Source organism: Magnolia sinica, chromosome 1, assembly GCF_029962835.1.
Source record: "Magnolia sinica isolate HGM2019 chromosome 1, MsV1, whole genome shotgun sequence".
Classification (NCBI taxonomy): domain Eukaryota; kingdom Viridiplantae; phylum Streptophyta; class Magnoliopsida; order Magnoliales; family Magnoliaceae; genus Magnolia; species Magnolia sinica.
Window position 1 is genome coordinate 3,309,669 of NC_080573.1, and position 17,407 is coordinate 3,327,075.

General features: G+C 39.5%; 3 protein-coding genes across 3 annotated transcripts; all 3 read left to right on the forward strand.

Annotated features, from left to right (window-relative positions):
- The first annotated feature begins 682 nt into the window (after window positions 1-682).
- On the forward strand, window positions 683-1,488 carry LOC131241219 (uncharacterized). The gene has a single exon (XM_058240285.1). It carries the CDS (start codon window positions 1,075-1,077, stop codon window positions 1,345-1,347), a length of 273 nt encoding a protein of 90 aa, XP_058096268.1. The 5' UTR covers window positions 683-1,074; the 3' UTR covers window positions 1,348-1,488.
- A 9,160-nt stretch (window positions 1,489-10,648) lies between these two features.
- Window positions 10,649-11,393, forward strand: LOC131242226 (uncharacterized). The gene has a single exon (XM_058241123.1). It carries the CDS (start codon window positions 10,652-10,654, stop codon window positions 11,261-11,263), a length of 612 nt encoding a protein of 203 aa, XP_058097106.1. The 5' UTR covers window positions 10,649-10,651; the 3' UTR covers window positions 11,264-11,393.
- A 5,059-nt stretch (window positions 11,394-16,452) lies between these two features.
- On the forward strand, window positions 16,453-16,963 carry LOC131236826 (uncharacterized). Its single transcript, XM_058234300.1, has one exon. The coding sequence runs from the start codon at window positions 16,556-16,558 to the stop codon at window positions 16,826-16,828; it is 273 nt and encodes a 90-aa protein (XP_058090283.1). The 5' UTR covers window positions 16,453-16,555; the 3' UTR covers window positions 16,829-16,963.
- Window positions 16,964-17,407: the final 444 nt, after the last annotated feature.

A 17,407-nucleotide genomic window follows, 5' to 3' on the forward strand; every position in this document is an offset into this window, starting at 1 on the left:
CACCACCTATGGGTACTCGAACCCTCAACCAGGTGTTGGAACTCCCGAGAGTCTACCACTGCAGTAAGAGTAAGGACCCCAGTTGACTCTAGTTAATTTTGTTATAAATATTATTTAAATGAAAGGTAAACTCTTTTTTTTTTTATTCTTTTATTTATATTACAAACAGGCACTCACATCCCCACACCATAGTGGGCACACGAACCCATGACCTCATCTATTGAGCAAACTCTGTTAGACCCACCATGAATCCATGTGGCTTATCCACAGTAGTTATCTTTAGATCATTGTATGGGTTAAACCCAAAATTGAAGCATATCCAAAAGCTGGATCCCACCCCATGGTGGAAGCCTTCCTAAGGATCATAATGATACTTATTTGTCTTACAGCCTTCTCATAAGGTCACACACAATCACGAATGAAGGGAAAACTCAAATATATTCAATACCTTTTTGGCCTCTTAAGATTTTAATGGTAAGTGTTCAATTCACATTGTGTCGTCATATGGTATGGTTTACTTGAACTTTGGATGTCCTTCGATGGCATGGTCTACTTGAACTTTGGATGTACTTCGATTTTGGTCTAATACTCTAAAATAAGGAACTCCGTGGATAAGGCTCATGAATCACAGTGGGCTCTGTAGAGTTTACACACTACGGTATAGCGTCTTGAGTTACCAGTATGCAAGGCCGATTTCACCAACTTGGCAGTGGAGGGGGTCACTATCCAATCCGAGTCGTCCATCATACACGCGTCTTGTTGGGCCCAAGAAACTCACGACGTATTGCACGCTCTTCGTACAACAGGTGTTAAAGCAGATTCCGCTCCTTTGCAAAACGGTGGTTTTTATATAAAAAACAAAAGCCGCCGGTATGTTGGATAAGAGATAGCGGTTTCCCAAAACGAGCAAAAAAAAGCCGCCTCTGGTTTTTGTAACCTCCCATATGTCATGAGCTGTATATATAATCTCTATCACTCCCACTCCTATCTCATCAAAAAAACCAACAATCCACTCCTTGGAAATTCCCTTCTTCTCAAACCCAACCCAAGTAGCAGCATCAGCAGTGGACAGAGATGAGTTCGACGAGCAGAGCATGGATGGTCGCTGCAAGCGTGGGAGCAGTTGAAGCACTGAAAGATCAGGGCTTTTGTAGATGGAACTATGCTTTGAGATCTCTACATCAGCAAGCAAAGAAGAGCATCGGATTGTATGCACAAGCCAAGAGACTCTCTCCTTCTCTCCATTCCTCTCTCGTAACAAAGAGAAGAGATGAAATTGAGAAAACGAAGCAGTCAGAAGAGTCACTGAGGAAAGTAATGTATTTGAGCTGTTGGGGACCCAACTGAAACTATAGAAGAAAAGCAAAACAGAGAAAAATCATGGGCGGGAATCCCTCAATGGGGATCCTAAAAGTTGAATTTTGTATAGTAGTTGTAATTTTGTCTGGTGGTTTATATTAATGCCTATTTTGCAAAGATTGGTTCCAAGTGCTTTAAAAATTAAAAAAAAAAAAAAAAAAAAAAGTCCCTTTTGTTTTTCTTTTATAATTTTTGATTCTTGGACAATCCTCGCCGTTAGTCTTCCCAAATCATTTTGGTTAACAAATATATTTCTTCTTGCTGCATTTCTGACTCTAAGCAGCGAAAAAATGAGATTTTTCGAGCGACTAAATTATGGATTGCAAATGCATTAATTTCAAGTAAAATGCATTCTCATTACTTGCAAATTCAAAGTATTGGGCATGCTCCCTCACACAGGGAAGGAGGTGAGGTTGAGCACCGTCTTCCTCGAGGGGATAATTGTTTTGAAATTATAAAACTTACTCTTCTAGACTCCTCACTGGGAATACTCTTATCCACGAGGAAAAGAATAAGAATAATAAAAAATAAATTCTATAAAATCTAAAATTGATTGGTAATTGAAATAAACGAGTTCATAACTCTTTAAATAGGGACACCGAAGAACGAGAGGAATTTTAGAATCATATTACAACTAAAACTCCTCGAATTCACAAGTTACTATAAATAGTAAACTTACTATTTATAGATGGTCGTGATGTCTACTGGTGTGCAAGGTTTTTGGCTAAAAATAGTAAGTTCATATTTGGCTTTACCAAGTTATTCTCCTAATTATTCTAAGCACTTCTCGCGTTGGGCGCAACTCCTAAAGTTCAACCGATGAAGAGTTATAATCAAACTAAAACTTACTCTTTATAGTAAAAATGGAATTAAAATAGGAAAATTACCGTCGATGTGGTGGTATTTCGCAAATCCGACTTGCGCAACCCAACATAGCGGGGTTGGGTGGCTAAAGTAGCTCGTTCTACCCTAAAATCGTATATTTTACGCCCGATAACTCATTCCGGACTGTGAAATACGCCCCATTTAAGGTTTAATGGTCCGGATCGCTTTTGTCGTCGACCAGGCCTTTTCTGATCAATCTTGGCCATGAAACTGTCCACAACCTGCTCTACATCAACTCTTTAGCTCGTTTGACAGCCTGAATTTCTGTTTTTTCTTTCTTTTTTTTTAGGGGGTTTTATGCCACGAAGGTCTTTTAGAGAAATCAAAATTCCTGAAATAGCATTTCCAACTCAAAGCTGATTTAAAAATGACTCAATTTCATAAGTTGCAAGATCCAAACTGCCAAACAAGTCGTCCAGTTAAGTGCCATTTGGATTTTTGCAATCATCAATTCTCGATCTATCAATGCCTTCACAGATTGACCCATCTTAGGATTCAATTGGTAAGTGCGTGAAACATCAAAACAAGCCCAATACTTTACTAGCCCAAGTCCAATTTTCCAAAACTGTTTATTAATGGGGTAGATATACTAGGTCTAGCATTTTGGACCCGATTTAAAATTGGGTCTTAATCAAGTTGGAGTTGGATCGACTGTCTTGAAGTAGGTTGAAATCAAGTTGCATCAAGTTCGGTTGAGTCTAGTTAATTTTCTTACAAAAATTATGTTATATGAATATAGGAATATAATGAGTTTTGGTAAGACATGAATTAAAAAACCTTTGCATTTGGATGTGAAAACTGCCTTGGTTTTTGGATCACATACTATGGATTTTTCCAAGAAGCAACGCTCAAATGGCAGTTACATTCCTTTCTATGTCCAATTCCAAACCAATGGGATTGCATTCTGTAGCCCAAACGATTCTCACGTGAATAATGATGAAGGTGATGATGATTTGATTATTTCTTGTTTATTGAACTGACTATTGCGATCCAATTCAATATTACATCCAAACACAGCTAAATTGAGATCATTGATGCTCATGGCCCACAATAAGAAAAGTAAAACATCCAACCACAGGAGTGGCAAATGTTTGTCATGATTTATATTAACAAATTCTCAATCGGGCCTTCTTTTTGTGTTTTAGTTGGGAATCCAACGGCTTAAAATTATTAGCACAACTCAGACCCAGCATGACAAGGAGACGTTGGAAGATTAGACAAGACAAGGAAGGTGGTGTTTGAAATTTGAATGTTCAAAATTTGAAATCAGACAAGATTGGAAAGTGGTGTTTGAAATTTGAAATCAGACAGATTTCATGCAATTTGCTACTCTGTTTTTTGTATGTTTTTATACCAGTCCTCTGTATTAGTTAAATGTATATCACCACTGCTTGAATACAATCACCATTGCTAAGTGTTTACATTTTCAACACTTCCATCATTTTTCATTTTTTTCTTCTTGGTATCAAAGCCCTGTGTGACCACACGGCACAACCCAGCAGCTCCTTGCAACCATGACTTCACTATTTCTCAATATTGGTAACTTCATTACCCTCAAACTCAGTCCTACAAATTATCCCTTGTGGTGTGAACAAGCCTTGGCTCTTGCAGAAAGCCAAGAACTAGTCGGCCACCTTTCTAATGAAGATCCTGCACCCACCAAATACACCATACTAGATTCAAATAACATCACAGATATATAAAGTTCTGCACCAAGATTAACCGAAGCATACATTGCCTGGCGAAATGCGCATCGTCTTATTCGTGGGTGGATAATTGGAACACTCTCTGAAGAAACTCTCGGCCTCGTTGTTGACTTAGACACAGCCCATGCTGTCTGGGATGCACTCAAGAATGCATATACAGAAGATTCACAAGAACGTGAATTCACACTCAGACAATAGGTAACATATCTTCGCAAAGAAGCTGACAAACCCATTGGAGAACATATTCGCACCTTCAAGGGTTTATGTGATAATCTTGCATCTATCGGGAAACCTATCCCAAACAAAGAAAAAGTTTTCTTCCTTCTTACTAGCCCTGGCCCTTAATATGAAACTTTCACCACTACCATGATAAAACCACCAAGGCCTTCATATGCTAAGCTGGTCTCACAACTCTAAAGTCTTGATCAGCGACGCAGTTGGTTCTCTAATCATACAAATGTCCCAAACTCGTTCACTCCTCAAATGACGTTTTATGGGTAGCAACAACAACACTTCCAGCAATCCTCCTCAGGATATCATAGCAACAAACAAAAATTCATATCAACTGGGAGAGGATTTCAGGCACAACACCCAAAAGAATGAAACCATGCTTATTCTGCTAGTCCCACTTCGGGCTCTCAACAAAGACGTCCTCTACCACCTGGAGAACATCGTATGACCTCTGCAGAACAAGAGCTTTACCGTGAAGAAAAATGTCAGTACTATGGCACGATGGGACATATTGCAAAAATATGTTGGTGGGTGCCCAAAAAACCAATTCAACATGATGACATACCACAAGCTCTTGTAGCTCTCACCTTGGATAACACCATCACTTAAACAGAGTGGACCTCAGACACAAGAGCCTCTAACCACATGACAGGTAAGCCAGGTATGTTAACCAATATTCGCAACTACTTTGGTGCAGATTCAGTTCTTATTGGTGATGGATCTTCTCTACCAATTCTTGGTATTGGAGATTCTAGCATTAAGCAAAAAAATAATACCTTACCTCTTCACGATGTCCTACTAGTTCCTGACTTAAAACAAAATTTGCTCTCTGTAAGTCAGCTAACAACTCAGTTTCCTGTTAATTGTGAATTCTCTAATATTGACTTTTGTGTTAATGAATGACAAACCGGACAACCGGTGATCACAAGGAGGCACAAGGGTGATCTCTATGTTCTTCCCACTTCGCCAAAGCTCTATTTTTCTCATCGATTCAAATCCGGCTCAACTGATGTTTGGCATCAACGCTTAGGACATCCTTAGTTTTCTGCTTTACAGTTATTAAAGAATAAAGGATTGATTGATGTTATAGGCGTTATAAAACCTGAACACATTTGTGATAGTTGTCAATTAGGAAAGCTTAGTAGATTACCGTTTTCCTATTCTGAACATTCTAGTTCTAGTATTTTTGAAAAAATTCATTGCGACTTGTGGGGACCTGCTCCTATTTTATCAATTGGAAAATTCAGATATTATGCATGTTTGGTAGATGACTTTTCTAAGTATACTTGGATCATTCCCTTACAACATAAATCTGATTTTGCAAATGCTTATTTAGTCTTTGAACAATATGTTACTAGACAATTCAACAAACAAATCAAGATTTTTCACTCTGATGGAGGAGGAGAATTCATAAACTCCAAGCTATCATCTCATTTTCTTTCCACAGGTATCATTCATCAAGTATCATGCCCATATACTCCAGAGCAAACAGGTATGGTTGAAAGGCGACATAGGATAATACGGGAACTAGGTATGACTATGTTATTTCACAGTGGTGCCCCTTTATTTTTATGGGTCTAAGCTTTCACTACCGCTGTCTACCTTATTAATCGGTTGCCTTCGTCTGCTCTTAATTTTAAAACTCCATACTTTACACTGTATGACACTCATCCTGATTATTCTTCACTTCGTGTCTTTGGGTCTAAATGTTTTCCTTACACCTGGGATACACGGCGACACAAGTTTGATCCAAAAACCGTACTTTGCATCTTTGTAGGCTATAGTGATAAACATAAAGGATACAAGTGTTTTCATCCCTCTAGCAAAATTTTTTTTATCTCCCACCATGTGGTTTTTTATGAGTTATTTTTTCCTTATAAACGTACTCAAAATCAAAGCATTACTCCTCCTACATCACATGTCATTAGCATCTTTGATTCATGGTTACCTCCTACTGACTCCAATCCTGTTGTAAAGACTCAGTTGCCAACCCTTACACGACTATGTTTGAGTCCTTTACCGACAGTGTCAATATCCCCTCCAGATTCAAAAACTTCTGCACGTTCTCTCTCCCCAACTGAAAATACAAGTCGACATGGGACCCAGCAGCTCAGGTCTGAACCTGAGTCCGAGATGCAGTTGGCACCCCTTAAGCACGAGTCACTCTAACTCGAGTCTAAGATGCATGAGCAACCCCCACATTCTTCACAGCCTGAGTCTGAGCCCTCTTAAACAGTCTCACAGCCCCAAATTGAAATAATTCAATCTCCACAAGCACAAGCACCTCAACAAATTCAACCTCTACAAGCACAAGCACCCCTCTCATATTCCATGGTTACTCGCTCACATAGAGGAATTGTTAAACCCAATCCAAAATATGCCTTGACTTCCTCCACATCCTCAGCCAATATCCCTCGTGAACCTCAAAATATTCGATCTACCTTAGCTCACCCTGGCTAGAAGGCTGCAATGGATGAGAAACTTGAGGCTCTTCATAAAAATCAGACTTGGCAACTTGTTTCTGGCACTTCTGACATGCATGTTATTGGCTCTAAATAGGTGCTCAAGCCAAAACTCAAACCAGATGGCTCACTAGATCGTCTCAAAGCTCGAGTTGTAGCAAAGGGGTATCATCAAGTTGATGGGTTGGACTGCACCGAGACTTTTTCTCCAGTAATCAAACCTGGAACTATCTGCATGGTCATCACTATAGCACTTGTTCAGAAATGGTCCATACATCAACTTGATGTAAAAAATGCTTTCCTGCATGGTTTAATTTCGGAAGATATCTACATAGAACAACCTTCATATCCAACACATATTTGCAAACTTCAAAAAGCTCTCTATGGCCTAAAACAAGCACCTCGTGCTTGGTTTGATCAGTTTAGTGATTTTCTTCTTAAATATGATTTCTTTTGCAGTCTAGCAAACCCATCCTCATTTATTTTTCATTCTGATTTTGATACACTAATTCTCCTTCTTTATATAGATGATATACTTTTCACAGAATCCTCTATTGCTCTCATTACAACCTTCGTTCAGCTTCTGAGTTCTGAATTTGCGATGAAGGACTTGGGACCAGTTCATCATTTTCTTAGGATCGAGATCTCTCAAACACCTGCTGGCCTCCAGCTGTCCCAGTCATGCTATGCCTTTACCATCCTTGAACGAGCCAGCATGGTTGACTGTAAGCCCATGAGCACACCACTTGAAGCAAAGACCAAGACCTCATCTAATGACGTCTTATTGGAAGATCCAAGTTACTTTTGGAGGACTTGTCGGTGCTTTACAGTATCTAACACTCACATGTCCAGATTTTCATACAGTGTTAACTATGTATCTCAATTCATGCATGCTCCTACTATCGTGCATTTAAAAATGGTTCGCCGTATCTTAAGATACGTCAAAGGGACTATTGACATGGGCTTACACTTTACTTCCAATAATACATTTGATATATGTGCTCTCTCAGATGCAGATTTTGCAGGCTGTCCCACCACAAGGCGCTCCACCACTGGATATTGTACGTTTCTTGGAGGAAATCTCATATCCTGGTGTGCAAAGAAACAGCATACCATCTCTCGATCTAGCACCGAAGCGGAGTATCGTGTCATGGCCAACACTGCAGCCGAACTCACTTGGATGACATTTATTCTAAAAGATCTTCACATTCCACTTGCCTCTCCTCCAATCCTCTACTGCGACAACCATAGTGTTCTTCATATGACAGTTAATCCAGTGTTTCATGCTTGTAGTAAACATATTGAGTTGGATTATCATTTTGTGCGCGAACGAGTTACACTTGGCTTTCTTATCACTCACCACATTTCCACTAATGATCAAGTAGCAGACCTCTTCACTAAACCAATGTCCAAGGGACGTCTCAGTTACCTTCGAACCAAACTCTGCTTCCAACCCCGGCACCGTTTGAGGGAGAGTATAGCACAACTCAGACCCAGCAGGACAAGGAGACGTTGGAAGATCAGACAAGATAAGGAAGGTGGTGTTTGAAATTTGAAATCAGACAAGATGGGAAGGTGACGTTGAAATTTGAAATCAGACAGATTTCATGCAATCCCCAGATTTCGTGCACAGATTTCATGCAATCCCCAGATTTCATGCAATTTCCCCCAGATTTTATACAATTTGCTACTCTGTTTTTTGTATGTTTATATACCAGTCCTCTGTATTAGTTAAATGTGTATCACCATTGCTTGAATACAATCACCATTACCTAGTGTTCACGTTTTCAACATCTCCATTGTTTTTCATTTTTTTCTTCTAAAATCACCACTTTCATTCTTTTCATTGCTCTAGCTTCTCCTCTCCATCTCTCCTGTTAGGTAGAGGAGAATTGAGGGTACAAGAGACTCTCTTAGCTGATGTTACTATTCTTTTTCACCTGTCAGTGTAAACATTTCAAGGCATAATTCCATCTACGTGAGCCGTGACCCCTCAAGTGTTTCCATGGTTCCAACTCCTCCATAACCTTCCACTTGAAAAATTAAACTCGTCCTGATTTTAGAATGGCAATAACCCCAGCTCGAAGAACTGCCTTTGTTGCGTGTCATTTTTGTATCGGTAACAACTGATGGTGCAGGCCTACACATTGAATTAGAATTTTATTCATGAAATAAATTTTATAAAATGTCATCTTACCTTGCGTTTCTTTGTTTCTTTGCAATCTTCCATTTCTAATGCATGACTCTTCACCTCTTTTACACCAATGAATTTGTGATACTCACTAATAACCCCCAATTCATGCATTTCAATTGTTATTAAGAAGCTACAAGGGTGTCAATTATAGTAGAGTATGATTGGATAATCATGAAAGTATTCATCTTATTAGTCATTGAGTCGTCCATATTCAATCCTCCAACCCCTCTTGTTTGATCCATTCATCAATGAGGTTTTGACTAAATTGAAATTCTTTCTAAACCAACTATCAATTCATTCATCAATTGAGGTTTTGACTAAATTGGAATTCTTTCTGAACCAACTATCAATGGATCTATGATCCATCCAACAATCCATTAGCCCTAGGAAAGTTTCAAGTGGGCCATTGCTTTCTGTGATGTGGTTCGCTGAGCTTTAGATATGTCTCATTTTTTGGCTCATGCCTTACAATGATGCGAAAACATGAATGAATAGTGTGAATATGACACATACATCGGAGTGGGCTGGGGCTCACATAATATTTCCACATCAACACATTACCAACCTGTGCTGCATTCTATACTATGATATGTGTCCAATTTTTGCAGTGGAGAAATGAATTGAGAGCCTAGTGCAGAATGCATCACGAACATGGGGAACCTATACTCATGGCAAAACTATGGGCTCTACCATAATGGTCCATTCATTTTTATTTTTTTTTTAAATTTTAGAGCACAATTTGGCTGAAACCCTAATGGTAGGGCCAACCTTGATGTATGCATTGGATATCATGCTGTTTATCTGTTTTTACAACTTATTTTAGCCCATTGTTGTAAATTTGAACCAGATTCAAATTTTGGGCAGACCACAGCACAATAAACAATGGTTATTGGTAATTAAAAACTTCTTATGAGCTAAATAAGTTTTAAAATAAGCTAATATTTGTTGGTTTTTTTTTTTTTTTTTTCCATTCGTCTAGGTCGGTGTTACCTTATCAACAATAAGCATCAACGATGGATGGTAAGAAGGTTTTAATCGTGAATGTTCAATAATTACTGTTTCTGATGATGTGGGCCTCCTAAAATATGTGACTGCTTCATTTTTTGAGACTATTTTAAAATAAGTTTTAAAAATCGATTAACAAACTGGATATACGACGAATACAGCAAAGTGGGCCCTACTGTCGGGGTCTCATCCACATCACTGTTTATCAAAGCCTAGTCACGCAAACCACACAAGAATAGAGGTGTACACGAACCTAGCTCGGTTAGCTCGACTCGACTCGACTCGAAAAAGCTCAATTTGACTCGTTTTGAAGCTGAGCTTGAGCCGAGTTGAGCTGATTTTTTGAGCTCGAAAATGAGTTGGAGCCGAGTTCGACCTGGCCCAGCTTGACTCGACACGGATCGAACCCAGCTCAAATGGAACTCGGATTGAACCAGTTTAGTGACTCGGTTACTTTGATTTGCTCACCAAGTGTTTGATGAAATGACTCAAAGAAAGGCCGTTGGTGGCAAGGTATGTATATGAAACCAACACCTTTTTTTCTTCTTAATTTTTATGTTGCTTATAAGGTATTTGATAAAATACCTATAAAACCATTGTTGCTGTTTCAAATAGAGTGAGTTTTTGAAAGTGCAGTCTAGGTGTTTGTGAAAATGCTGCAATGGCGAACTCAGCTCGATCTTTGCTCAAACTTGGCTTGAACTGACCTGAGCTGCTGACCGAACCGAACCGGGCCAAGCCGAGTTCGAGCTGAGGTCAGCTAGCATAGGCCAGCTCGGCGACTCGATGTGCACCCTCCGACAGGAAGCATGTCAAACACGCGTCACGGTAGTGGGCCCAGTAATCTGACGTATCGCACGCTCTTCGTACAACAGGTGTTGGAGTGGATTCCATTCCTTTGCAATACCGTGGTTTCTATCAAAAGACACAAAAGCCGCTGGTATGTTGGAGAGGAGAAAGCGGTTTTTCGAAACGAGTACCTTGCTGCCAAAATTTCGCCTCCGGTTTTTGAAACCTCCCATCTCTGCTTGTCTGTTTATATAAATCTCTACTGCCACTCCTCTTTCCACATCCAAATACCCAACAATCCACCCCTAAAAAATTCCATTCTTTTCAAACCCAAGAAGCAGCACCAGCACAGGACAGAGATGAGTTCGACGAGCAGAGCATGGATCGTCGCTGTAAGCGTTGGAGCGGTTGAAGCACTGAAAGATCAAGGTATTTGTAGATGGAATTATGCTTTCAGATCTTTACATCAGCAAGCAAAGAAGAGCATCGGATCGTATGCACAGGCCAAGAGACTCTCTCCTTCTCTTGATTCCTCTCTTGTAACAAAGAGAAGAGATGGAGTTGAGAAAACGAAGCAGTCGGAAGAGTCACTGAGGAAAGTAATGTATTTGAGCTGTTGGGGACCTAACTGAAACTAAAGAAGAAAGAGGAAAACAGAGAAATCATGAGCGAGAATCCCACAACGGGGATCCTAAAAGTTGAATTTTTTGTATAGAAGTTGTATTTTTGTCCAGTGATTTATACTTATGTCTATTCGGCGAAGATCCGTTACAAGTGTGTTTATTTTCCCCCCTTCTTTTTATTTTTGTGATTCTTGGGCAATCCTAGCCATTAATCTTCCCAAATCATTTCAGTCAAGACCCAATCTTTCCAACCATGCATTCAATTCCACGGTTTGCAAAATCCAACAGATTTCATGTGATTTAAAATCTAGTTTGCAATTATCAATTCTCGATCCATCAGCGCCTTCACCGTTTGGCCCATATCAGGAGTGGATTGACGAGTGCATAGGACATTAAACCAATCCTAGCATTCTAATGGGTTGGATCATCGAACCATTAGCTTTATGTCTGCATCCTCTAGAACCAAAAATAATAATAATAATAATAAATAAATAAACTACGAACGTCCTGCATCAACCAGCTGTAAACTGAGTGGGGTCCACTGGTACTCTGATTACACTATCCAACCCTCAGGACAATTCAGACCCTTGATCAATAAGGCCAGTCTTATAAAATTCTTACACCAGCACCCCCAAACATCATTTGAAAAAACAAAAAGACGGGCCGCTTGAGTTTGCCATCAGGTTGTTTTTTTTTTCTTTGGCTTAGCTTTCTATCCAAATCCAAAGTGGGACCCGCTTGATAAACAGATCATATAAACGACACTTTGGCCGCGGAAAGGTTTGTATGCTGGTTTTGAGACTCAGGTGGACCACGCCACACAAAACTACATGGAGTGAATGCTCATCAATGGAAACTTTGTGGGACCAGAGAAGTTTTGGATAAGGTTATGCTTACAGTTTATCCTAATGCTAATAACCTTATGAACTGTTTGGATGGCATAAAAACATTATTGCGGGCTCAAGGAAAGTTTCCACCATGGATTTTTCCGTTCTCACTGATTCCTGCCTGGCCTACCTGAGTTTTTGATGCAAGGAAGGATGTGATGAGGTTGATCCCCGTCTTCACCGGAGCACTCCGAATCCATAGAGCTCATTGGATTCCTTGCAGAGTTTCCTCAAATCCATAAGGTATAAAATAGAAAAAATTTCTAATAAATTTAAAAACAAATTAATTGATAATAAAAACGAAATTACAGCCCTTCAAATAATAAATTCAAACCTAGGACGCTCAACCTCTCTAAAAATATGACTTATTATAAATAGTAAACACACTATTTATAGACGTTCATCATTTCTACCGGACTTCATAGTTTTTAGTAAATAGTAATAAGTATCCTACTTAAACACATTATTCTTATAATTTTTCTAAGCCATTTTCATGTTAGACATGATTCCTAAAATTTAAAGGATCAAAAGTTATGATGGAATTAAAACTTATTATTTATATTAAAATGAAAATAAAATGGACTTTTAACCATCAATCTTATGAAATCTTACAAATTCCGCGTGGGCAACCTGCCCACTGTTGGGATTTGGTCTGCGGAATCACACAAATTTGGATCTAGGATAGCAATCCAAGAGCACCAAGCAAACACAAGAGAACACAAAGATTTAATGTGGAAAACTCTTTCGAGAAAAAACCACGGCACAAAGTAACAAAATTTCACTATGTAAGCATAAATTACAAAGAGAAATGACTTACTTAATTCGAACAACCTTTAATCTCACCCTTGCTACATCCTTTAAAACTCTAGAACCCCTTCAAAAAACTCTTAGAATACTTTTAGGAAGCCTTAGCATCACCTAGAATGGCCCTAGGAACTCCTATTTATAGTTTATAGAACTTCACTTATGCACCTCTCTGAAACCGTTTCAAATTTACGCAGTCCGTGCACCATCTGCGCTCGACTGGTCGAAGACCTCAGGAATTTCAGATACATTGTTGCTGGACTTTGAGTCGAATTTGCTTCGACTAATCAAACATTTTTCAAAAGTTTTTAGATTTAAGACATCTTTTTTTAAAAACAATCTCCACCATATCTTCAATCTTCAAACGTATAGTTTTTTTTACTTCTTCTCTTATTTCTGTATCACATCATAATTTCCCGTGCATATTCCATCCTTCTTTTATGTCATTGCCAAGCACAGAGAAGTTGCACAGAATTTGAACTTCTCTTCAGGAACGACCTGGTAATCATGTCTTTCGTATTCATGCTGGTGTAAATCTTCTCTAGAGTTATGCCTTCTTTCTCAAGTACCGTTGGATAACATGGACATCCAACTAATTGCTCCACCCGCTGATACAAACAAGTAACCTGAAGTCGACTTCCTATAATCTACACTACTTGCGTAATCTGAATCCACATACCATACCAACTTTGTCCCTGTCTTCCCAAAAGTAAAGACGTGGTCTTTTTACCATCTCATCGTCACCCAATATTGTTTGCCGGGGTATTTACTCATAACACTGTTAGCCTGTGAAATAACCAGTCTAATATAGACCATAACATACACTGTCAATCGCATTCGAATAAGGCTCGTGAGATATATCCTGCTTTTCATCATTTGTTTTATGACATGTTCCGAGGAAATCCTTGAATTGAGCCACATAGGGAATGCTCACAGGCTTTACCTGGTCCACCACATCCTTGATCAATACTACACAAGGTATTCTACCTGTGATTACTAAAACCTGCTCCCCTTCTAGTGTCTATGAATGTCATCGCCAAGAACCTTCTTTGCAGCCCCCTGACCCTTTATCCTAAATGTACCAGTACTTAACCGAATCTTTAGTACACTGATTTTAAACAAGACGCGTCTCAGCCTTCATACCCTGCCTGCTCATGTGGCCATGCTCAGCATGCCACACACGTACAGAGGTGGAATCCGCTACAGCCACTGCATCTCCACCTTTTGAAGTGCTCTCGATCAACCTGTAAAGATTACCGAGTTGTTGCACTTTCATGATCACCCGTGCCCCCTTAAATACTTTAAAAACACCATCAATACCTGTGAACTTGCAGCCCATTGCCTCAAGTACACCAAGAGAAATCATATTCTTCTTCATGTCGGGAACGTGCCTCACATCAGTCAGGGTACACTGTCCCATCAAACATCTTGATGCCCACCGTACCAACAGTCACAACATTGCATGCATTGTCATTACCCATAAACACCTGTCCACCATCGCGCTCTCCGTAGCTGGTGAATCAACTCCGATGAGGAGTCATGTGAAAAGATGCCCCTGTGTCTAGAATCCATTTGCCCTTACGATCATCGTATGGGCGTCTGATCGTTGACACAAACAAGACATCACCATCACATCCACTCAATCCATTCGACGTGGCAGCGTTGACCTCCCTATATGAAGCCTCAGATTCTTCTCTCTTAGATTTAAGATTTGTACAATCTTTCTTCATGTGTCTTTCCATCCCACAGTTCCGGCACTTTATTTTACCTTTACGCTTGCCCTCTGATTTGGATCAAGAACTTGAAGATCCTGTACCTTGTTCAGAATTTCTACCCCTCGTAAACAATGCATCAGAAGATGTTCTCATGTCACCGTTTAGCTTTCTCATGGCATTCCCTTGAAGGACTGAAATAATGGTGTTGACACTCAGGGTTTTATTTGTGGTGCACATTGTGTCCTTGAATGACCCATACGGTATCGGAAGAGAATTCGACAACATACATGCATATTTCTCATCTTTCATCACTTCCTCCATATCTAGCAATTTGCAAACCAATTTATTAAAGTTGCTGATGAGAGCCTCCAGATCTCCACCCTCTGTCATCTTGAAGTTATACCACCGACGCTTCAAGTGTAGACGATTTTCAAAGGATTTTTTTCACAAAAACATCCTCTAACTTCACCCATAACTTAGCCGCAGTTTTCTCCCTCATGACATTGTAGAGAACTTTATCCGTGAAACATAAACGGATCAAAGATAAAGCCTTCTTATCAAGAGTATTCCAATCATCATCAGTCATAGTAGACTTTCGCTCCTCATGAACACATCTTCGCCTTACTTGATTAAGGAACTAATCATCTTGATCTTCCATAACTAAAAGTTATTTTTCCCTGAGTACTTCTCAATATCATACCTAGTGCTTACCATTATTGTTTATCCCTCATATTCAGATCTGTGCCCTAACGATTTCTCTAATACCACTTGTTGGGATTTGGTCTGCGGAATTACATAGATTTGGATCTAGGATAACAATCGAAGAGCACCAAGCAAACACAAGAGAATATAAAGATTTAACATGAAAAATCCTTTCGGGAAAAAACCATGGCAGAAAGCGATAGAATTCCACTATGAAAGCATAAATTACAAAGAGAAATGGCTTACCCGATTCGAACAACCTCGAATCTCACCCTTACTACACCCTTTTAAACCCTTAGAATAGTTTTAGGAAGCTTTAGCATTACTTAGAATGGTCCTAGGGGCTCCTATTTATAGTTTAAGAAACTCCACTTATGCACCTCTCTGAAACCGTCTCAAATTTACGCAATCTGCATGCCATCTGCGTAACTTTCGACTGGTCGAGCTTGTCCCTCAACTAGTTGAAGACCCCTTCGACTGGTCGAGTCTGTTCCTTAACTGGTCGAGGACCTCGGGAATTTTAGATACATTGTTGCTAGGCTTCGAGTCGAGCTTGCTTCAACTAGTCGAATTTTTTCCATAACTTTTCAAATTTAAGACATCCTTTTTAACAACACCCACTGACAAGTTGATTAGGTTGGCTACTTAATTAAGTAGTTTCTCATTCTAGTTTGTGACATACAACTGTTTTAAGGTTTTAACAATCAGGTCATTTCTAATTCAGTCCGTCTTAAGTATCAGCGGCCAGGTTAATTTTCGCATTCCTGTCCACTGTGACCTTGAAACTGATGCTACATCAGTTTTGGATGCTGCATTCCTGTATGTCGTGACCTTGAGAAACTGACGAACGGAGTAGATTTCTCACGCGCATCTCTGTAGCCCACGTAGCTTCCAACTACAGGAACTTTTTGCGGGCAGGTGGCACAGGCAATTGCCTTTGCAAAACCGTGGTTTCCTATTAAAAAACACAAAAGCCGCTGGTATGTTGGAGAGCAGACAGCTGTTTTCCAAAACGAGCAACTTGCACCGAAGAAACCCGCCAATAGTTTATGTAAAACCTCCCATCTCTACTAGTCTGTTTATATAACTCTCTCTGCAACTTCTCTTTCCTCATCCAAAAACCCAATACTCCACCCCTTGGAAATTCTCTTCTTTTCAAATCCAAGAAGAAGAAGCATCATCACAGGACACAGATGAGTTCGACGAGCAGAGCATGGATCGTCGCTGCAAGCGTGGGAGCGGTTGAAGCTCTTAAAGATCAAGGCATTTGTAGATGGAATTACGCTTTCAGATCTCTACATCAGCAAGCAAAGAAGAGCATCGGATCGTATGCACAGGCCAAGGGACTCTCTCCTTCTGTAGATTCCTCTCTCGTAACAAAGAGTGGAGATGGAGTCGAGAAAACGAAGCAGTCGGAAGAGTCACTGAGGAAAGTAATGTATTTGAGCTGTTGGGGACCCAACTGAAACTAAAGAAGAAAATCAAAACAGAGAAAAATCATGGGCGAGAATCCCACAACGGGGATCCTAGAAGTTGAATTTTTTTTGTATAGAAGTTGTAATTTTGTCTGGTGATTTACATACTAATGTCTATTCGGCAGAGATTGGTTTCAAACATGCGTATTTTTTATTTTTTATTTTTGTTCTTCTTTTGCATTATTAATGACTCTTGGACAATCCTAACCGTTAATCTTCCCAAATCATTTCACTTATGGCTCCCACCAGTGAAAAAATAAGTTGCTTATTTCATAAACGACTAAAAATTATATTATTTTTATTTTAGTTTTTTTCTTCTGTATTTCTTAATTCTCAATCCATTAAGCCCATTTTAGAATTAAGTGAAAAATCTCACTTCCAACTATTGGGCATGTCTTCAGGCCGTTGAGAGATAGACCACTAAAGACTGTTTCTTAAATCATAGCCATGTGAATCGGTTTTGATTAATTAAAAAAAAATCTAAATATTCCACTCACCAAGTGGAAAAACTAACAAATCTGGCAATCACCAACCTCATGGCATGCCTTTGATTCCCTCGGTGCTTAACTG